This window comes from Symphodus melops, assembly GCF_947650265.1.
Source record: "Symphodus melops genome assembly, chromosome: 2".
Taxonomy (NCBI): domain Eukaryota; kingdom Metazoa; phylum Chordata; class Actinopteri; order Labriformes; family Labridae; genus Symphodus; species Symphodus melops.
In genome coordinates, this window is record NC_136692.1 from 21521529 (window position 1) to 21543505 (window position 21977).

The following is a 21977-nucleotide window of genomic DNA, read 5'->3' on the forward strand; positions in this document are numbered from 1 at the left end:
TGGAGCTAAAGAGGCAGCTGGCCAGTTCACATGTAATGGCCTACCTCAGTCTGGCTGCTGAGACACATGTGATTGTGGATGCCAGTCCAGTGGGATTAGGAGCAATAATAAGCCAATTGCAAAGTGATGGAACACACAAGCCAGTCTACTATGCCAGCCGAGCTTTAGCTGATGTAGAGCGCCGCTACTCTCAGACTGAAAGAGAAGCTCTTGCAATTGTGTGGGCATGTGAGAAGTTTCATGTGTTCCTCTACGGAAAAGAGTTTGTGATGATGACTGATCACAAGCCACTTGAAACCATCAAATAGTGTTGAGAGGTTCCCGGATAGTTGTCCCTCAGGCAGCACGACGACAGACCCTGATGTTAGCACATGAAGGACATCAAGGGATCGTCAAAACAAAACAAAGACTGAGAAAAAAAGTGTGGTGGCCCGGAATCGATCATGAAGCAGAGGAGTTGGTAAGGTCATGTCACGCTTGTCAACTCAATGGCTCACCTCCACAGGATGTTCCAACTACAAGGTCCGAGCTCCCTGCTAAACCTTGGCAGACATTCGCTATGGACATGTGTGGTCCATTCCCATCAGGAGACCATCTACTGGTAGTCACGGATTACTACTCTAGATGGGTGAGTGTAGATGTCCTCAGGAGCCCCACATCTGTGAACATTATAAAATATCTGAGACACTTATTTGCGAGTCATGAAATCCCAGAGTCTGTTGTCACTGACAACGGCACGCCTTTTGTGTCAAGAGAATTCAAAACCGAAAAAATGGAATCGAACATCACCGCGTAACACCATATTGGCCTCAAGTAAACGGTGAGGTTGAAAGGCAGAACAGGACACTCTGTAAAGCCATACGTGCGGCTCTCGCTGAAGGAAAGGACTGGCACAGCGAGCTGGATGTTTTCCTTATGGCTTACCGCAGCACATCACACTGTGTCACAGGCCGCAGCCCAGTCGAGCTACTCTTCAACCGCCAGATCAGAACCAAGCTTCCTGAATTGTCAGCCACCAACCAGGTGCAACCAGTGGCAAAGGACGCTGCCATTCGCAGGACTGATGCTGGGGGGAAGGAGAAGGGACGCAGACCGAATCAGAAGAGCAAGAGACAGCAGTGTGAAACGAGGTGACAAAGTCCTGCTCTGTCAGCAGAAACAAAACAAACTGTCAACACTGTTTGAACAAGACCCCTACAATGTGGTGGACAGAAAAGGATGTTCAGTCATTCTTGAAAAGGACGGCAAGGAGATAATACGTCATGTGTCACCTGATGAGAACTCTGAACATGGTTTTAGACCTCAGAGAACCAAGAAAACACCAACTCACCTTGCTGATTAGTCAGACAATACCAAAAAGGGGCTGAATAACCCCCTGCATTTGTCTTAATGGCAGGGTAGTCCACCCCTCGCCATTTAGATTATGCTATGTCTGTGTAAATGTAAAAGTATTGGAAGTGGCATTTCCTGTTATCTAAAATGTGTGGTTACATTATTAGCGGAGCTTGAATGTATGTTTATTATACAGTTATGTTGGAAAATTATTATTCATAAGGAATAGCCTAAGTATCTGGAAATGCTATTAATGCTGAATATGTTATTTCAAAGAGTACTGCATGGATGATTAAGGAAATGTTTATTTGATTTAAAAAAATAACTGAGTTTTGTATGAACAGTTGTGTTTGAACAAGTTAACTGATGTGAGTTAATATCTAAGAAGGGGAGGGATGTAGTGTATGGTATCCCAGGTTACATGCGTGATGACGTCAAGGTGACGCAAAGGGCAGTGTTGTACTGGAAGTATGAGAGTAAAGCAGCATGTGAAACACTCCCTGTGTGAGTATTCGGATATAGTGTGAACTCAATATTAATACCGGTCAAAACACTACACCACCTCAATCCCTTGTTTATACTGACGCTTTAAACTCGCAAATGCCTTCGTAAGTCTGCTGACAATTCTGCAGACGGTGGACTTATGAACTCCAAAATGATCTCTGTCAACCATCTGAAAACAGCCGGTTACAAGCTGCAGAAGAGATGGCACAGCAAAGTTCCTTTCACTTCCATGCTTCATAGCTGGTCCGACCTTCTCATTAAGGTATGACAGATTCTTTTGTGAATCTATACTGCTGTGAAAACTCACTATTGTCATTGTCATATGTCCAATTTCCCTGCGAGTAACTCTTTTCTCTAATCCCATCCAGCGAAGATATGCAGCCATGCTGTCAAGGAAACTGAGATATAGCTAGCATAAACCTCCAGGGTTGGTTTAGAGATCACGACTAAGACAGGTTTAGACGAGGCTTAAAATAACTGGTGCGACAGACTTAATTCTAGTTTATGTTTAAGTGGAATTTAAATTGAGATTACCAAAGGCCTAACATTAACCAGGATTAATTGTAAATTTAATTTAAAATAGGTTTAAAGTTTGGTGCAACACATTTAACACTTAGACCTTGATTGAATCCAGTTTAAGAGTTAATCCATGTTGGTGCAACCCAACCAGAGAATATTAAAAACTTTTTTCGTTAGCTGCCTCATTGCTTTCACTTTCCTTTCCTTTTCAGGATGAAGCCAACATCTCCTTTCCAAATAAAAGGGAAGTATAAAGACAAGGAGATACTCTGATACTTAAGGAAATGTGTTGATTCTTTGGAAAGGTTCTCTCCACAGCTAAACGGATTCAGCTGTTTAATATTTATTGACAATCTTTATGTCGCTCATAATTGTTAAAAAAACCAAAAACCTAAGAGCATTTATTTGATCTGACTGAGTAATGTGTCGAGAAGAAAAAAGGCACAAATCTGTAAAAATGAAGCAAATTGCTGTAAACGGTGACGAGTTTCCACTACAAAAAAACAGCCTGTATAAAATTTGAGTTTAAAAACTGCTTTGTTGCATAAAGACAGCGTTTAATTGCTTTAATGCTGTTTCATTTGTTTCCACATTCCCCCACTCCACATTATGTATTACTCACAGATTTGTGAAGGCCTACTCAGCTGTTAAGAGAAGATGTTAAAACATTTGTGCTGTACATTAACAAACTGCATCAAGCATACAATAAAAATCTGTTGTTTTTTATTTGGTAATCTCAACCCATGTTGTGTAAACAGAAACGATTTAGCAATTTAGCAAACAATAAAGCCCTTTACAAAAATAATCTGAAGTAAGATGTTCTGCTTGTATTGTACATTTCATCCAGTAGGAGTCCCTCTCTTCCAAACTTTCCTCCAGCAGCTTGGCTCCCGGCCAGACCATACCCACCACAGGACTCTCTATACTCCCCCCTCACAGGACTATGTGGAGCCAGCTCAGTTCCAGCCTCCTACTTCCCAGCTGGCTTTGTTTCAGGTTAAAAATCTATTATACAACACGTGTCCAGAGGTAAGTGGCAGTGGCTCGAGGGAAATGTAAACTGACTCTGGGAACTCAGTGTGAACCCTTGTGAAGACAGGAGAAGATGTTTGAGTCCTGATGGATGAAGAGAGCTGGAGAGAGAGGAGCTGACTCAGCAAAGTGTCATTAATGCTGTCGAAGCACTGAAAGTCTAAAACCAGACACTACAGACAGCCGAGGTGTTCATTTGAATAACAGAATAACAGACATCACAAACATGGAAAGACACAGAGCTGGAGAAATGACAAAAGTCAAAAGTGTCATGTCACTCCAGTATATACATTGAAAATGACCAGAACATTTAAGAACATAAACTTATTGGGAAAATGTTACTCATGTAATAGATCAAGAGAGAACATTTGCCTTGTACAAAAAGGAGTCGCCCCCTGCTGGCTATTAGAAAGAATACAGGTTTGGGGAAGTGTCACATTTATAGTTGAAAGATTGGAAGGCCACTTTTTTTTTTTTGAATGAATCAGACAGTGCCAGAGGGGTCCAGCTGCTCAATCTTAAACTTTAATAATCAGACAAGAATAAGAAGTAAAAGACTTTTCAGATCAAGGAGAGGCTTTGAAGGACATTATTGGAATGGCTGAACAGGGCCAGAGGAGGAGACATGGGAAATTCCTGAGCTGTGAAATGAAGGTCAGTGATCATGAAATGTTAGTGAGTGACTGCCTACTGGCAAAGTGCTGCATGGAGCCCTCACACATTTATTTAACTCCGATAATTTTTAATAGGAAATGATTGATATCCAGAAAAAAAAAACCTCATCAACAACTGAGGTCTGCTTCACTCATTCAACCTTTTTCAAAATGTTGTTTTCCTGGTGTGTGTGTGTGTGTGCGTGTGTGTGCGTGTGTGTGTGTGTGTGTGTGTGTGTGTGTGTGTGTGTGTGCGTGTGTGTGCGTGTGCTTGTGTGTGTTTCTCTGCATGGACGGCTGTTAAAGCCATGCATGCAGTCAATGGGAAACTATGCGTTTGGTTTTTACACACAGAGCGATTTCACAGGGTGAGTGAGGATGAAGAAAGTGAGAGAGTTTGTTCCTTAGATCATTGTAAATCCTGCTCTTAATTTGTCTCTTTCTTTTTTTTTTAGCACTGAAAGTGCTTTAATCTCTTCGTCTATAGGCGACTGTCTGAGAGAACAAGAGGCAGCCGGGGGGAAACTGTGAACCTCCATATGGAAACAACGGGCAAGACACATTTACGATCCCTTACGTCACAATTTTTAAAAAGGAGTCAAAGATTGATGTTTTTTACAGTTTGTTTTTGTGGTGATGAAGGAGTGATGGGCAGGAAATTAGGATTAGGCTATAAGGGTGTTCTGAGTCTAGAAATGAAAGGTTTGATTATATAACAAAAGCGGCACAAGTTGATCAAAACAAAACAACAAATCAGTGTAATGTCATCAAGTGTTCTTCCTGTCAGAATCACACATGATTTTGTGGATACAAATGATAAGTAAAGTGATCATTTGTTTCTTATGTTCAGTCCAGTGTCAGGCATTCATTTTCAAAACAGTGACTTTTGACTTTAGGAATGGGAGACAAACTATGCAGCAGAGAATACACAAGGGATAAACCAGATTCAGCAATTCGTCAGACACTTAACATGAACTCTTCAGTACAATCTAATCCTTTTTCTTCTTTTTTACAGTGTAGCGCTGCAAAGTCTCAGTCAGGAAGGATTTTAATGAGCTCCTTGTAGTTCGGGTTCATTGACTGATAATTCACATTATGATGAACTATGAACGGTCAGCACCACTCTCATCTTCATCTTCGTTTTGATTTAGAACTGAAGGATCTGGGATGGTTTATGGAGTCTTTTAAAGACTCAAACAGAAGCAGGGTTCAACCTGGTTCTCATGCATTAAGTGTGTGACTAAAAGAAACTTCTGGAAGATGGACACTCAGTATAAAGAGAGAGTTTTATCACTCCTCTGAATGTGTTTGTCACAGCCAAAATGTGCAGCTGAGTTTCTTCATTTCCAGCACTCCTTCAATACATGGCAGTGAGAGGAGGAAGTCCACTGTGCTTTCTCCTCAATCAATATTCTATAACACCCAATAACAAATAATAACTTTGTCAGAATTAGGAATTATAAAATATAACGTGGCTGCTGTGCTGTGCCTCTGCTGCTCTCGGATACTCTGCTATGTTTAATGAAGTTGATTTTTTTAGCTATGTTTTATTACTGCGATCGAGGGACTGCAGGTGTAAACTAGCTCTAAACTGTGCAACAACGCATCAAATGGCAACATGTATCTTTACTTTTGTTCATGACCCCTTGACAAATAAAACGTATACATAAAAAGAATATAAGATCAAAAAGAATTCCATACATTTTCCCACAGTGCCAAGATAAAAAAAAAAAAAAAAGATGGCACTGCACTAGGCGGGCAGCGTCATCAGCTGCTGGTTACTTCAGCAACATGTCACTGGAATTGATTCAGGCAGGTGGCATACAGTTTGAGGACGGGCACAGGCTGCTGGCCCTCAAGAGGAATTCCACCAGACATTTTTAATGGTTGAGAAAATGTTCATGACAAAGAAACAGAAGTCAAGCATTTAATGGAACAGTGGTCCATAATGTGACATCTTTACTATATAATCTACATAAAGCAATTTACAGCAGCCTGAATACTGGATCATAAAGAAACAATTTTTTTTTTTCTGTGTGAGCAAGATAAATCAGGTTCTGTGCCATCGTTTGTCTTCCTGGTAAATGTTCAACTTGAGAAGGTTAAGAAATAATCTATAATGTATTTCATACTTTACTACGTAATCTATGATAATATCCATGCATTCCTGGTTCCTTACTTTGAAGAAGCTCCCACTCCTGTCTGTTAGGCCGCTGGGAGGAGTCCCTGGTGGTGTACTGGCAGCCATGTTTTCGTCCTGACAGCCGGGCTGGGTGATTCTCACGTCTGGGTGTGTAGTTATGTCTGTGCGGGTCAAAAAAAAACAAAACACACACTTTTAACTGTGGTGCGTGTAGCCGGAGGAAATTCCGAGTTCAGCCACAGTCAGCATTATAGAGGGTCTGGTGGACTGGAATGCTTTCATTGTGACTCTCGCTCTCCCTCTCTCCTCTCTTGTCTAGCTCTTCACACTTTCACCTTTTCTTCTGCTTTCACTTCCCAGCCTTGATCCTCTCTGTCCTCCCCCCCCCACCCCCCCACCCCCCACTCCTTCATTTCTGATAATTGCCTCAGTCCTTTGTATCTCATTCCAATCCCAAACTTACCTTCAGCCCAAACTGCTGTCCTCTCCTGTTTCATCCCTCTCTCACACCCCCTCTCTTCTCTTTGTTCCCGTGTCCTCACACAAACATTGGCTATTTCAGTTGTCATCTTTGAGAGACTCTGACCTGACCTCTTAATTTGATTCTTTTTCTACTTCGTTAACTTCATCCCTCTCTGAAGTTATTTATTTTAGATTCCCTTTCCCTCCCAAATGTCTGCCTCAATGTTCCCACAATGCAAGTTGCTCTGCTTGCCTGCCACTCCACACACGCACCTTTATCTCACACAGGAAGGAAGCTATCTGCTCCCCTCAGCTCAGGCACAGAGGGAGGAGAGATATGAAAAGCATCTGGCAATTAAGAAGAGTCCAGAGTTTCAGGTCAGGATAACGTACTTCCATGTGGGCAGCCTTTTGTGTAAAGATAAATATAGGAATATTTACATGTAGATTGTTAGTTAGCATATTGTTATTTTGTTCATTACATTTTTTTGGAAGAATTTTATCTGATTGTGTCTGAGGACATTTTTCATTGTTAGAACTTTATCTTCAGTCACTACATGTAGGACATTAACAGATTGCAAGCTGGTATTTTGGCGTCCATGTTTCTGATTGGTGGCTGCTGTGTTCTGAAAATGACATCACATCAAGTCCATACAAGTCTAAAAATGACTTACCATGTCCTGACAGCCAACCTACTTGAAAGCAGCACAACTTAAAACAACTTAAAGGCAGGGTTGGTCATTTTTCAAAACTAGCATGATTTGTTTAAAGTAGCAACCTCTCCGTGCTCCGTTTTCACCCCTTCACTCTGTGCTCCCTCTAAAGCCCCGCCCCTCACTTACATGCGTGGGTGCCATTGGTCCAGAAGTGGATTTCAGCTCATGCTTTGAGCGTGGGCTCGTGCACGCATCATGGGGTAGAGAGCGGGCGAGCAGGGAGACAGGGATCAATGATTGGTTCATCAGATTGGTACCTCGTGGCAGACATTGGTCAAAGTTTTTACATCATCTCAGCTGCTACAGATGACACAATTGATGTTTCTTTTTCAGAGCGCGAGTTATTAATGTGTCAGGACCTGAAGACAAGTTTAAAAAATCTTAAAAAGTCTATCTGAAAAAAAACACCAATCCACCCTGCCTTTAAGGAGACTGAATGTAGAGGTCTAAAGTCATTTCTATGCTGCGTTGTGTTTAAATGGTAAATAAAAGTGAACTGAAAGAAAACAAGTTTCGTATATCGACTTTGTAGAAGACAACTTGTAGCATTTGGAGCTTGTTCTTCAGGCCGCAGGTGATCATTCATTAATAAACACTTACTAAATCACATCCTAATGAAGGCCTAAAAACAAACTTATTAAAATAAGTAAATAAAATATATGACCATTTATTCAATAAACTCGGACACCTGATAGAGAAACCATCAAGTTCTATTTAATGATTATTCATTGCTAAAGTTGGTTGTCGAGCCACGATCATTATAACTGCTTTTGTATCTTTTTTTTTTTTTTTTTTTTTAAAGATTTGTTTTTGGCCTTTTGCCTTTATTGATAGAGGACAGTGGATAGAATCGGAAAGGGGGAGAGAGTGGGGAGAGACATGCGGGAAAGTGGCCACAGGCCGGACGCGAACCCGGGCCGCCCGCGCGAGGAGCTTTTGTATCTTAAAAAAGTGTTTTTTTGTTTTGTCCATTCTGACATTTTCTTCACCACGTTGTTGCTTAATTAAACACTTCTACTATCAGAAAGAAAAAGAAAACACAAGAAGCAGCAGAAAGAAACATCAGTGAAGTTACTGTGGATACATGAGAGCCGACTTTTCTACATACTGTAACTGGTGACCACACAGAGAATGAACTGTCACCCAACCGTCCTCAAAGCAGAACTGATAGTCTCATCTGGTTTCATTTCCACAGGCACACAAATAGAAGAAGCAGAAGGAAGAGAATGAGGACAAAGTAAAAGATGGACGTCTCATTTCAAAGATCCTGATGAAAACATTTTATGGAAATCATGTTGCGATGCTTCTTTCAGTTTCTCCACTGTTTACTCTGAATCTGAAACTTCAAGTTCTACACAAACACACACACACACTGACCAACAGTGCTACACACTGCAGTGCTATGACAGGGTGTAGTACTGTAAGTTGGGGCTGTGGCTCAGTGGTAGAGTCAGTTGGTCGATCCCCAGCTCCTGCAGTCTCATCACGAGGTGATGAACCCCACGTTGCTCAAGCTTCCAATGCAACTAGAATGTGTTGTGGTTGAATGTGGTTTGAATGGGATGAGTTCATCCTGATACGACTTTACACAGCAGCCTACACCATCAGTGAGTGAAGCAGGAGTGAATGTGACTTATGTTTTAAAAAGTGATTGGGGTAGTCAGAAGACTAGAAAAGTGTCACACAAGCTCAGGTCCATAGACATGCGTTCAAACTTAGTGAAAATAAAAGCTCTGTGTTGTTATCTTTGAACACCCTCTCTGCTGACAGGATCTTAATTCCCTCTCAGTGGATACATCATGAGAGCTGCGAGGCTGTGCTAAGTCGATGCTAATGAATAGCTTCAGTGTTTTATAGTGAACACAGATGTGTTGTTAAAGTGGCAGATCAGGCTGGATACTTTGAAAATGATCATTTTTATCTTCGTAGAACCGATCAAAAGTTAAATGACTTATTAAACCACTGACTCATTCACAGTTATTAAAGAACGGTAAACTCGTAGTGTACACATCAGCTTACACTGAAATATTCCTGTTGATGATTCCAGATGTTTTGTTTGCCACATACTTATACAGATGTGCAGTGAAATGTAAAGTTGTTATGACATCATAACATGTGTTGGTTGATGCTCTCCCTTATAAAAGTATCTGGGGAAAAAAAAAAAAAAAAAAGAATCTTTATTCGTCTTTCTTTGAGTAAAAAACGACAACATGAATTGCCGCTTGATGTTTTTGTTGGGACATCCGGTGGAGCGTAAAGCTGTCAGGGTAACAGAGCAGAAGAAGGGGTCTGCAGGCAGCTGCATGAAGACACCTGCAGACACAAGCTCCTGCACATGGCTCTTGTTATTGCCCTGAGACAAACCAGATGATGCTCTACTTTCTTTCATTATTTGTATTTTTTTTTTTAGATTTTTCTTGGACGCATTCTTTGCTTCATTATAGTTGTTTAATAATACAAAGCCAACCAGAGAGCGCCATGATTCAGACTTAGGAGATCATTGTTGGCAGTCGGTTTGTTGCGTCTGAGAGAGAGAGAGAGAGAGAGAGAGAGAGAGAGAGAGAGAGAGAGAGAGAGAGAGAGAGAGAGAGAGAGAGAGAGAGAGAGAGAGAGAGATGAGAATCTTTTGGCCTTTTATTCATTCTGCAGGAATCACTTCACTCACAGCTTTTTACCGAAGAAGGTTTGGATTACTTTGCCTTTCTCCTCTGAATGCTTACAGAGGCGTCTGTCAGTCTGTCAAACCAACCTGAGCCGCAGAAACACACAAACTCAAAATAACCATCATTTAATTCCACTTTGCTTGTAAAAAAAAAAAAGCCTGCGACTGGACTCGATCATGGTGAGAAACTGAGACACCAGCACCGCCCAGCCAAAAGTTTCCACTGGAAAGGTCAGCCGAGAAAAAGTCTGGGCTGTTTCCTCAGAGCTACTCCCCTTTAAGTGAGTACGAGGAGAACTGCATCAAAACTGACAAGGAGATCTGATCAAAGTGTCTCCACTTCTATTTTTTTTTTTTTTAAGCATGCACCGGAGGAAAGAAAGAGGTCAGGGCACAAGGGGAGGGAACGCAAACAGAAAATAGTCTAATTGCCATTTTGATTCCTCGAGGAAGTATGGAAGAAGAGCAAAGTGTAAACAAACACAGGAAAGAGGATTTTAATGACTTCGGCTCAAGACTGGCTGCAACAGAAACTGGATCAGAAACTAGGCCAAGGACCCGACTGTCTTCATCGTGGGCCGTAAAGTCCATGGGTTCATCATCGAGCTATAAGACTGTGGTCCATTTACTCACAGTGAAAACCAAGAACTTGTTCGGTTGTTGGAGTTCAAAGGTAATGTCTTTGAAGTCATTAAACCTGTGTGAGTCATGTGACCCAGTTTGCAGGTCTTCCTGCAGGAGAGGAGTGAGATGATCCACTTCAGGAAGTCGTCGAGGACCAGGGTTAGATGGATCAAACTACTTTTTTTTAAACTGTGGGTCAAGTCCAATAGGCAGGAATCATGGGATTTGTTTCTTTAAACCACATCATTTGTGTCCTTCACTTTACCAAGCAGGGTTTTTCCCCCCCGCTTAAACACGTGTTAAAAGTATGTTGTAGTCGAGTAAGCGATTTGTGAAACCGAACTTTTCAGGAGCTGAAAAAAAACAAAAGACAACATCACACACTCGAGAGAAATGTGTGGAAAAAAAGCCATGACGGGGTTGTTGTTTTTTTTGACCTTCAGCAAAAGAGAAGACAAGGAGTTGATCCAAGATATCATGTGGGATGAATAGAATCAAAGAGCTCCAAGACAACAATGTTCAGGCTCATTCTCACAGCTGCAGGAAATTTAAAGCCACCCATGAACCTAAAGCCCCGTTTCCACACAGCAGTCCGGTATGGATCAGTACAGTTTGGTACGGTGTGGTGCGATTAAGCCCAATCCCGTTTGCTTTTCCACGGCCACCCGTGCCCTATTTGGTGGGCGGCGTGTAAGCCGGATGACGATAGCCGCTAGTTAACAGCATCACATGATAGCAGCTAACAGCTAACCGCTAACTAATAAATTCAACAAAGGAGAAAAATAGTACACTGCAGTGTTTAGCGCCACCTTTTCGTGTCGGCTCCACATTCTTGGCGCCCCAACGGAAGGGTCCCAAAAAGTGGGACGGTGCGGATCGGTTATTTGGGAATCTTACTGCTGCCCTCTTCTTTCAGAGGGAAATGGTTTGATAGAATACTAAAATGAAATCTAAAATCAGAAAAGCTTGAATTTGGAGTAAAAGAAATCCAAAGAAGACTTAATGGAGTTGCAGAGAGAGTGCATACAGGCAGAAGTAAGTAATCTCCTTGAAATCACTGTATATACAGAAAAACGATCATCTTCAAATCAAGCTCTGACAAGCTGCAAGTTCTCTCTCATTGAAATACCTTTGTGCTTATTCACTTCCTCGAAGCAGTAACGCAGCCTAACTAGGCCTGTTTAGTGCCAAAACTCCTCAGTTTTTGCAGTGAAGATAATCTGTCCACCAGATTCCAGAGCAGCTTAAATAAAGGCCACGGCCCCTCCATCCACTGAGAAACAAGTCGTCATTTGGAGAGAGAAACATCGTCAGAGAGGAAGAAAATCGAATGGAGCTGCAGAGGAGTGAGATTGGACTCGTGTTCAAACAGGTCTTGCATTTTTTTTTTTTTTTTTTTTTGACAGAAAAAGATCACCAAAAGTGAGGCAAAGAGTCAAAGCTGGGACATGTTACTGCTGCATACTTTTATAATAAACAAGGTGCTTTATGGAGATCAGTTGAGCAACCTTTGGTAGAAAGATTTTACTGGTTGGGAGGTTGATTTAAAACATCAGAGATATTAATGGATTAGCCTTTCGATAATGGGGCAGCGTGTGCATCGTTTATAATGGCAGTTTGGAAGTGAGTCTCTTCAGCTTGTGAAAACCTGGTAAGTATAAGGTGGCACATTTTAACCATGGGTTATGAAGCTGCAGTCTCCAGCTTAAAGTGACAACACCCACTGTGAGACTGAGCTGTGGAAGACCAGTGAGCATATTACAAAGTGACGTCTCAAAACCACTCTTCTCAGATTTAAGAGGCAGCCGGTGAGAATGCTGGTGATCACTTCATCAAACATGTGCACAAAGGACTTGGACAAACACACAGTTCAGGACAGCCCTGACACCCCTGTCCCAATAGCATAGGTAGAACCAGCCGATTTATTTAAGTATTTAAAAAAATATATTTGCAAATATAGTTAAATCCTGAAGGAGGGGTTTTGTCAAAATGTGTCAAATTTAAATGCACATTATTGGAAAAAGTCATTATTATTATTCCATTAGTATTATCAGGTTTAAACTTGGGGTATCAACTCACAGCATTGTTTTCAGCTTTGCATATTTGGAACATAAACAAGGAAAGAATCCAAATCATTGTTTGGGTTGGGGCTTGTGACACTTTTTTAAACAGTAGAGTCCAAAGAAAATACGAATGTCTGAGAGGGTCGTCAATCTGACCTCTATTTCACAATTCATTTTGCACACTCGCTAAGAAGACAGAAACACACAGTAGTCCTGGAGATTGTGTGACAATCCAATGCTATGAAGCCACTTTCAAATAGCAATGCGCTATGTATTTTCCCTTCTTAAAGTTTTAAATTAGCAGTTAATCCTTTTGGTATTTGGGCCCAAAAAAAAAGTAGCACAGTTCTTCGGGACCTGGCTGAAAGTTAAAACAAATCCCAGCCAGGTGCAAGAGCAGTCTAATGGAGAACTCCAGTCAAATACTTTTTAATACATCTGCCAGAGAGGACGACATCATCTCTACAGCATCATTAAACATGCAGACAAATCCCAAAGCTTCATCTGGAGACTAACTGTCTGCACTGTCCTAAAGTGTCACAACAGTTTGCAAAGCCTTAAAACTGCATTTACCAACCACATCCAAGCATTTCTACTCTTCATTTCATTTGAATTATTATTTGTAGCTCCATTATTATGTCTACAACATTATGGTACACTGAATGGGCAGCATAGCATTTTAGTCTTGATTGACAAAGTTGAACAATTTACTTGTAAAGTCTTTATTGCTTTGTTCATTTTCTTTTTTTTTCAGTTCCACTTCAACAGAAGCATTTAGCAGGTAACTCCAGGTTATTTCATTATTTCATGAACCACTATCCTACAGAAACTGAAAAGTGCACTTAAAACCTCTCAGAAATCTTTGAGCCAAAAACTCGGTGTAAAAATATAGTCGACATTTCCGGCAATAAAAATTGGACAATTGTTGACTCGAAACAGAAGTGATGAGCTTCAGCAAGTCCACTGTTGAAGAAAGAAAACAGTCTGCTTCTTACCTTGCTGTCGATTCCAGCTTTTCATTCGGTCTGTCTCTCTGGGTTTGCTCCATGAAGCAGACTCATGGCCGCTTTGTCGGTTGTTTCCTTTACTTTCGGGGATCCTAAATGTCCCCGAACTCGGTGGATTACATGGTTTAGTGTCAGGCTACAGATTTGAGTCCCAGCACTGAGGTGTCTGCGAGCCAGAGGAGAAGGAGGAGGAGGAGGAGGAGGAGGAGGAGAGTCTGCAGAGTAATATGACGCCTCTGCCGGACCGAGGAGGAGGCAGCTGGAGATCTTTAATTTCAGATGGTGGTCATGAAGTATTGTCTGGAAAAAGTTTTCAGTTAGACAACTCAATGTGTAATATTGTTTGGCAAACTGATATTATACTTCGGCCTATTCTACATTCTCTGTCAGTAAAGTTGCCATGACGACCAAGAGACCAATCTCTGAATAGCCCAATGCAGCCTACATAGGACTACATGTAAGCTAGCGCTAACACCTTTTTTTAGCCAGTAGGCTAATTTACAACCAATTTGAGAAATGCTATTTAATAGTTGCACAGTCAAGTAGCCTATCCTAAAATGTGTAACATGTGTATGTGTTGAATAGGATAGCTAGCCTATAGTAGGGCACATGCTGTAAATTGAAACAGTTTCATGAAGGTTTCAAGAGTAGGTCTGGGAGTAGAATCAAATGTAAAATATCACATTTTATGTTTGTTTGTTTTGTTTTTTTACAGCAAAAGAAACTTATAAGGCTTTATCCATCCATCCATGGATGGATTCTTCCATATTTATAGACATCATTCATCTATCCTGCTTAAACTGTTTGGTAGTGCCTTAATGTTGAACACATTATTCAATGAATAACTAGCCAATATAAATTGGGCTGTTTACTTTAGGATACCAAAACAAGCTGTAAATAAAACAGTTAATGCACCCCCCTTTAAGCAAGTGGACTTTTTACATGACACTGCATAAAGTCTGTGCTAATAGGCAAGTTTGTGTCTGAGGCCCCTAAACACAACTTAGTCTAATATTCTTGTACCTCAGCTCTCCAGTTGTTAAATGTTCCAGCACAGGGCAACTATACTTCCTCGTTCCTGCTGCAGCATGTCTGATGTGTCCTTGGGCAAGACACCCCTTATTGCTCCCACAGCAATGTTGGTGGTGCATGAACGCATATATGGATGGGATAGGTTACCTCTGATGGTCACTTCACATAACCCAGTAATCTCTACCATCAGTGTGTGAATGTGTAGGTGTGACGTGTTGTAAAAGCACTTTCTTAGTCAGAAGAAGTGTTCTGCAAGCTCAAGTCTATTTACTATATGAACCAGCTTGTTACTTTACCTATATAATGGAGCTTGTTCACTAGGTCTACTGAAAAATGCTAAAAGCTCTGGCAGAGTTCAATGAGGATATTTTTTAGGTCCATCATGACGACAAAATGAAAACATTCTGGGTTTACTGAAGAATTCAGCGTCAAATTAAAAATTGAGGTTACAGCCAGTTAACGGGTCATAAAGACAGTAGGGGAATACTTGTGTATGTAAATCAGTTTATTGCAAGAAGACCACTGGGAACAGGGTCTACAGCTCCGCCCAAAGGTCCTCATCAACAAAAACAAGGATTTACAAACAACGCAAAAGACATGAGCGTAAAACAACATTTAATAGCTGAAAACTAACGGTTGTAGGCCTACATTCTAAATACTGTAGATATCTCAAATATTACTGCTCAACAATCAGAAGTTATCCAACATCTGTGTTTATTATAGCATATCCCCCTGATACTGTATATACAGCATAATCAAGACAGTGCCTTTTCAATCTCGGAAATTCATTAAAATTACACAGAAAATAATCTGAATTATGAAAGAGGCATGCAAACCATCCAGTATTTTATCCCTGTTGACTACTAAAAATATACCCAAACTTCTGCAGCCGCTATACAGCTCTACAGCACCCTCATGTGGCTGCATGATAGGCAGCAACCTAAAGACAGAGGACGCTTTCCATAAATTAGCAACCCTTGAAAACATGAGAATTCTCCGTCAAGATAAAAAATATAATAAAATAAAAATACACGTCTTCCACATTTTGTTCACACATGCTGAAACAGAGTGGCAATACTGTTGACAAAGGTGTTTTTTTTTTTTTTGGCTCAAATACAAGCAGGACAATGGCCACGAGCATTGCTTTAGAGCCTCAAATACAGGAGATGGCACATAAGTTCAAGCACTGTGTTTCAGAAACATCATGTGAAAGTCAAAAGGGTGGAGTGCCATAAGTATGTACTTTTTTTTTTTTTTTTTTTACACTTTATTTCAATTGAAAGTCTTTTACATACAGAATTTATCACTAATTCACCATGCGAGGGGATTAGCAACAGCTTCTCACCCATTTATGTTAGGACCAGTGATAGAGATTGCATTTTCAGTCCTTTTAAAAAATAAAAATCTCCACAGCAATGCAACTATGTGCAGCCGTGCATCATCCGTTGTTTTTGTACCATTATACAATTGTTGCAACATATTTTCGAACTATACAAAACTTATAAATTATAAAGTTCTATTCTTAAATATAAACAACATCAAGTCAGTTTCCAGTAAGTGGATTATATATTAGGTACAGTACTTTGTACAGCTCTGTCGTCAGAGAGCGCTCCTTTTAAAATACACTGTACATGATCCAAAGGGCTGAAACTGGAGGTTAGACATGATCTTTGAATAAATTAATTCATAAATAAATCATGATTATGTCTTCCCAGTAACAGTGGGCTCCTTGGTTCCCCTCAAGACTCCAACAGACACACCTCACACACACACACACACACACACACACACACACGCACACACACACACATGTGCACACACTGTTCACTCGAGCTGACTTTAAACTTACTCCTAGTCTAAAAAAAACGTTTGGCTTTAAGAAGAAATATTGTTATTCTGAACTCAGAAACTAATAAAAACTAATTCTTTTATTTTTTTTAACAAGACCTCTACTGCCTATAAAGGGAACTTAAATTCAGTAGTTACATGTGTAGAGTACCTGTACAGGCTTTGCAATGATAGAATATTATCTCTAACCGATAAAGTGACAGTGCTGGATGTCAGGTCCAGGGAAATCCCTTTCCTATGTGGGTTTCATTGAAAAAACATAAAGCCCACCACTACTTGGATATGTCTGAAGACAAGCAGAAACACAAACAAAAAGACAGCCGTTATGTGACTAAGGTTTATCATCTACCTGTGTCAGTGCAAAGCTAGAGTTGACCTGCTAGTAAAGCATGCTACGTTGGCTGCAGCTCAGCATGGGAGACACGTTGAAGCAGGTTTTGTATATGTGTTACTGACCGACCACTATTATGTTATTTTATTATTCCATTTTGCAGGACTGATCCAGTTGTGCATAAGAGAACTCCAAATATCAGCTGCTAATATAAGTTCTTAGATAATCCACAAATATTTACAGAAAAGCCTTTTTTTTCATCTTAAAAATACCTTAATCATGTGCTTATATCCAAACTTGTACAAAGAGTAACAAACAATCCAGCTGAAAATCGCTGTTAGCGCAGGATTTCTCTCCTTCCCCCTTGCCAGTTAGTTAGTTACAGTAGCAGCTTCTTCACCAACAGTCGCCAAACTGTTGATGTTAATACAGTTTACTCCCGTCAAATCTTTCAGTTCATTTGACAGTTGGCAGCAACCTCTGCTGCCAGGACTCGTCTTTCTCGCCTCCCGTCTCATCCCAACACCTGTTTATTCTCTCTTGTGTGTATTGCACCAAAAATAAATCATATACTTCTCTATTTTTCTATTTGAAAAAAAAAAAAATTTAAATTAAATTAATCGGTAGGACTTGGTTCTGAGGTGCAAAGGAAACGAGAGGCCAGGGGAGGTTTCCGCCAGTTACCAGAGATGGAAGGAGAAGAAGAGGATGGTGGTCAGTGGATGTCTCGACACATGGGAAGGTTGACGAAGATGAAGACGTTAAACTCGATGAGGATGGAGAAGCAAAGAAAGATGGCGTACAAGACGAGGCAGGCCAAGCCCAGTCGCCAGTCCAAAGTCCAGTTGTTCAAATGGACACCGAGAACCTGCAGGTAGCAAGGAGAAGAATGAGTGACAGCTTCACTGAAACATGACATATTACATTCTCATTGTGTTTATATCTAGAAGACTCACTATTACAGCATGTTTTGGTGAGCGGTAAAAGCACCACTTTGGTACTTACTGTGACAAACACCGAAGCAAGGAGGAGTCCAACAGAAAAAATGAGTCCTCTGCTGTTCAGAAAGACCTAAAGAGACAAACTCAAATTTACTGACATCTTGTATTTCAACATGTGGTTTCTTCTAAAGACTGGTGTACACAGAAGAAGACAATCACTCTGTCCCTACAGTAGATACACACAGATACCTCCTGTATATAACAGGCCAGGGAATCCCTTTTAACACACCTACTCTATTTCTCTTTCTGCTAATCAGGCAGGCCAATGAGCACAACATTTCACCACAGAGTAAGGTAATAAACTGTGCAATGACCTGTACAATATGAAAATCCCTCTCTGCTCTGGTCTGATTATTACTGACGACTGTTCCCAGTCCTTCATGCACACAGCTCACATCTCCTCTGGCTAAGCAGAGAAGCACTCACATTGGAGCCATAGTCGATGCAGAGTGTTTGTAGAAACCAGGGCAGACCCAGGCCCACTAGGATGTCAAACACATTACTTCCTATGGAGTTGGAGATGGCCATATCTCCCAGACCTGAGGCAAGGAGAGAAACACAGTCAAGATCTGAACACAGTCGGGAGACAAGTCAATAATGACATGAAGCAATACTCTGCAGCATTTATTTTCTTTTTGCATGAATTTTTGTAACAAAAGGGCTAATTCCACTTCCTTGTTGGAGCACAATAGATTTGTTTGTGTGTAGGCATTTTCTATGTACCTTGTCGAGCAACTATCACACTGGCCATGCAGTCTGGGACGCTGGTGCCTGCTGCCAAGAAGGTGATGCCCATAATGACGTCAGGAATACCCAGAGTAAATCCAATCACAGTCACCTACAGTACAACCAAACAGATTGTGTCTCAGCAAATGATCCCACCTAAACAGTTCGGCAAGGTTTGATTATTTGATTCACTAAATAATACATTAGGGGATATGTGGCTGTGGTAGAAACCAGTAAATGGCTTCTATGAAGCGGATAACTGAAAGAAATTTAAAGGTAATACAAATATTTAAAAAAACACCAAGACAAATTAAGTATCAGAGTTCTTCAACCTCCTAACATAAAAGTTGAATGAAAAAACAGAGAGAAGAAAGAGTAATAAGAGTAACAACAATTCCTAAATGTCATGATTGTTGTACAATGAAAAGTGTGAGGAATTTTTAAATGGTAATTTAATGGAAACAGGCTGAAAAAAACGCTGATTTATTTTTATTACCTTCAACAGAAAACAATACGATTAGAGAGAAGATTGATTTATTTCTAAACATTCTTTTACATGCCTGTCACACTTACCATGGGATAGGTGTCATCAGTTAATATCAATTTCTCCTTCAGAAACTGCTTTTTTAAACATGTTATGATAGATAGATAGATAGATAGATAGATAGATAGATAGATAGATACTTTATTGATCCCGAGGGAAATTCAAGGCATCCAGTAGCAGTATAGAGACAGGCAGGACACAAGACATTAATTACAATACACACCCGCTGTCCCCCCTCCCCTCTGTATACAAAATCCCCCAAACAAGATTTAGCAGCCCCTATGTGACTAAGAATAAACATAATTATATGTTAAACCTGTGCAGTTAGCATTAGCAGTTAGACTTAAGACTAATATAGCATAATGTACATAACCTGTGAGGAGAGAAAAACATGTGCTGATTAAAAGAGACCTGTAAACAGTTAAAGAGCCTTAGAAACAAAGTGCTGACCTTCTAGAAACTAGTTACATGTGCATGTACAGAGGTGTTTGAGCTTATGCCAGAGGTGAAGTTATCATGTCATGTCATGTTATCATGTCAAGGATTTATACTGAATTGCATGTTAGACGTTTAAAATAAAAATGTATGAGTTTCTTTTGCCCTTTCATTAAGTAGATACTTCCACACATAGAAGAAAAGATCAGTTCAGTGATGAATCTTCCCCACTTTTTCATCAGGGGGCGCCACAGTCAACACAACCTTAAAGTTCCTCACAGGAGCTTTAAATACAGAGAACTGGAACAAGTTCTCATCATCAAATGAATACCGTAAATATGACAGGATTGTATGTAAAGTCAATGCATACAATGTCAAAAAGTTCAGCCAGTAAATATTGTGGCTCTGAACTTTCGAAAATCTGGCATCACCAAATGTATTACGAGACAATCAATTTTACTTAGGTATCGGTAAGAATGGTCACAGTAATAAGAGCATACCACTATATGCATGAAATAGGAGGAGTTTATCAAAGCTCCCTTCTTTCTCTATGACAGGATTCTCCAACGGGTAGCTCGGGAGCTACTGGTAGCTCGCAGGCAGGTTTTCAGTAGCTCGCCGATAGGTTGACCGACGACAGTAAATACAACTCTTCCCACTATTCATATACTGCATTTGACGCATAAAAACAAGAGTAAACAATAAGTTATTTGACGTTACTGTATGGCAAAATAAGATTTTTTTTTAACCTTGATGTGGATTTAAATTTATTGACGAAAAAATGGCTTATTGCAATTTCAGTCGTGTACAAACAGGAGCTTAATTCAGCTCATGTTTGCTATGTGATGCAAGTAGCTCTTTTCCATTTCCATTTTGCCAAAGTGGCTCTCAGATAAAGAGAGGTTGGAGACCGCTGCTCTATGATTATTGTTCAGTGTGTCCCTCTGTTTCATAGAATGAATATTCTGTTATTACTTACAGATTTCCAGATTTTACAAAAAACTAAGAATCCGAAAGGATAACATTCTGGTGTCATTGAGGCAGGACGGGTTGTGAGCGTGTAAGTGAGGGTATCTAACTGTACTGACCATCCAGACCATAATGTAGGAGAGACCAGCAATCCAGATGGTGGCAGTGAAGAAGGAAACCATGAACCATCTCTCCCAACGCCGCTTTGAACAGTTGGGCACCGTGAGGAACAGAAGCAGAGACAATGGCCACATGACCAGCCACTTCAGCTTGGTACAGGCTCCAGCTGGAGGAGGAGGACGAGGAGGGGAAAAAAGGGGAAAGTAGTCAAGACGACAGCTGAGCAGAAAGCCCCAATTGTTATCATTTAACTTCAAAATGTCCTCTGAGCTGTACCTGGGATTTTAAAGGGCACCATGGGGCCACCGTTGTCGTCTTCTCCCTCTTTCTCCCCATCGTTCTCATTGTTCTCGTTATCCTCATTTTCAGTCTCAGTCTCGTTCCCGGACTCAAGCCGCTGAAGTCTGCACCGCCCGTTCAGACCCTGCTCAGCTGCACCCATCCCGTTCTCTAAGCTCCGCCTCCCCTGAGTCCTGGCTGCTGCGTCAGAGTCGCCATTAGTGATGCGGTTGACTCGAGTCTCTGTGGTGTTGATCAGTCTTTGTCTCTGAAGATGATAAAAGAACATACACAACTTCATCAAACAGCTTTTGTTTCATTTTGCACTGAGGTTGATTTTAAGATGAAAGATTAGCATTTGATATTACATACTGATCACTATGCCACTTGGGTCCCAATAGTCATAAAACAAAACTTTATTTGTGTGAAGTAAAAGTTAATGATCTTGCTCTTTTTTTCTGCCAATATTTGGTTGTGTGTTTAGGATTTACATCCAGACATTAATCTACATCAGACAGGTGTCTGAGCGAAGAAAGTGACAGTAAAGCAGAATTCTTTGGTGTGTGTCGTATGCTGAGAGGCTTATTATTATTACAGATTATTATTATTATTCTGGCTTTATGTATGGGGATTTCTCAAAGTTACTTCAGCTGACAAAGCCAACTAAGTTTAAGGAACTTAAGCCGCTTTATAATTTCATCTAATCAAAAAGGAAAAAAAATGCATAATTCAAAATACAAGTCAAAATCGTATTCACACATATCCATGTGTACCTCATTGATGAGCATGCGTGAGGCCATGGTGAGGCGAGTCCTGGGGGAGAAATGACTGGTGATCATGATCCTCATGCCGGCCTCAGAGAAAGTCAGCTGGTGTGGGTACGCAGAGAGCAGCTCGTCCACCATCAGCACTGATGGCTTACAGTGGAAGTTAGCTGAAGAGACATAGAGACAAAAAAAAGGTCCTCTGACTGCA

General features: G+C 40.6%; 2 protein-coding genes across 6 annotated transcripts in view; both read right to left on the reverse strand.

Moving 5' to 3' along the window:
* Positions 1-21977, reverse strand: part of LOC306820094 (ras and Rab interactor 2-like) — a 272812-nt gene that overhangs the window by 26834 nt on the left and 224001 nt on the right. For 2 of the 3 annotated variants that reach the window (XM_079337766.1, XM_079337768.1), the window contains exons 2-3: positions 6647-6684; positions 6220-6344 (exon numbers count right to left, since the gene is read on the reverse strand). In XM_079337766.1, coding sequence (XP_079193892.1) covers positions 6220-6344; positions 6647-6680 — 159 coding nt within the window. In that variant the 5' untranslated portion in view covers positions 6681-6684. Of the gene's footprint in view, positions 1-6219; positions 6345-6646; positions 6685-13705; positions 13816-21977 lie in introns of those variants that run through there. The other variant, XM_079337767.1, reaches the window with a different exon arrangement.
* The window catches only part of LOC306818120 (sodium/potassium/calcium exchanger 3-like), a 56794-nt gene continuing 51501 nt past the window's right edge, over positions 16685-21977 (reverse strand). For all 3 annotated transcript variants that reach the window (XM_079335493.1, XM_079335495.1, XM_079335494.1), the window contains 7 exons: positions 21776-21936; positions 21000-21270; positions 20723-20889; positions 18653-18767; positions 18356-18468; positions 17934-17999; positions 16685-17796 (listed from right to left, as the gene is read on the reverse strand). In XM_079335493.1, coding sequence (XP_079191619.1) covers positions 17644-17796; positions 17934-17999; positions 18356-18468; positions 18653-18767; positions 20723-20889; positions 21000-21270; positions 21776-21936 — 1046 coding nt within the window. In that variant the 3' untranslated portion in view covers positions 16685-17643. The remainder of the gene's footprint in view (positions 17797-17933; positions 18000-18355; positions 18469-18652; positions 18768-20722; positions 20890-20999; positions 21271-21775; positions 21937-21977) is intronic.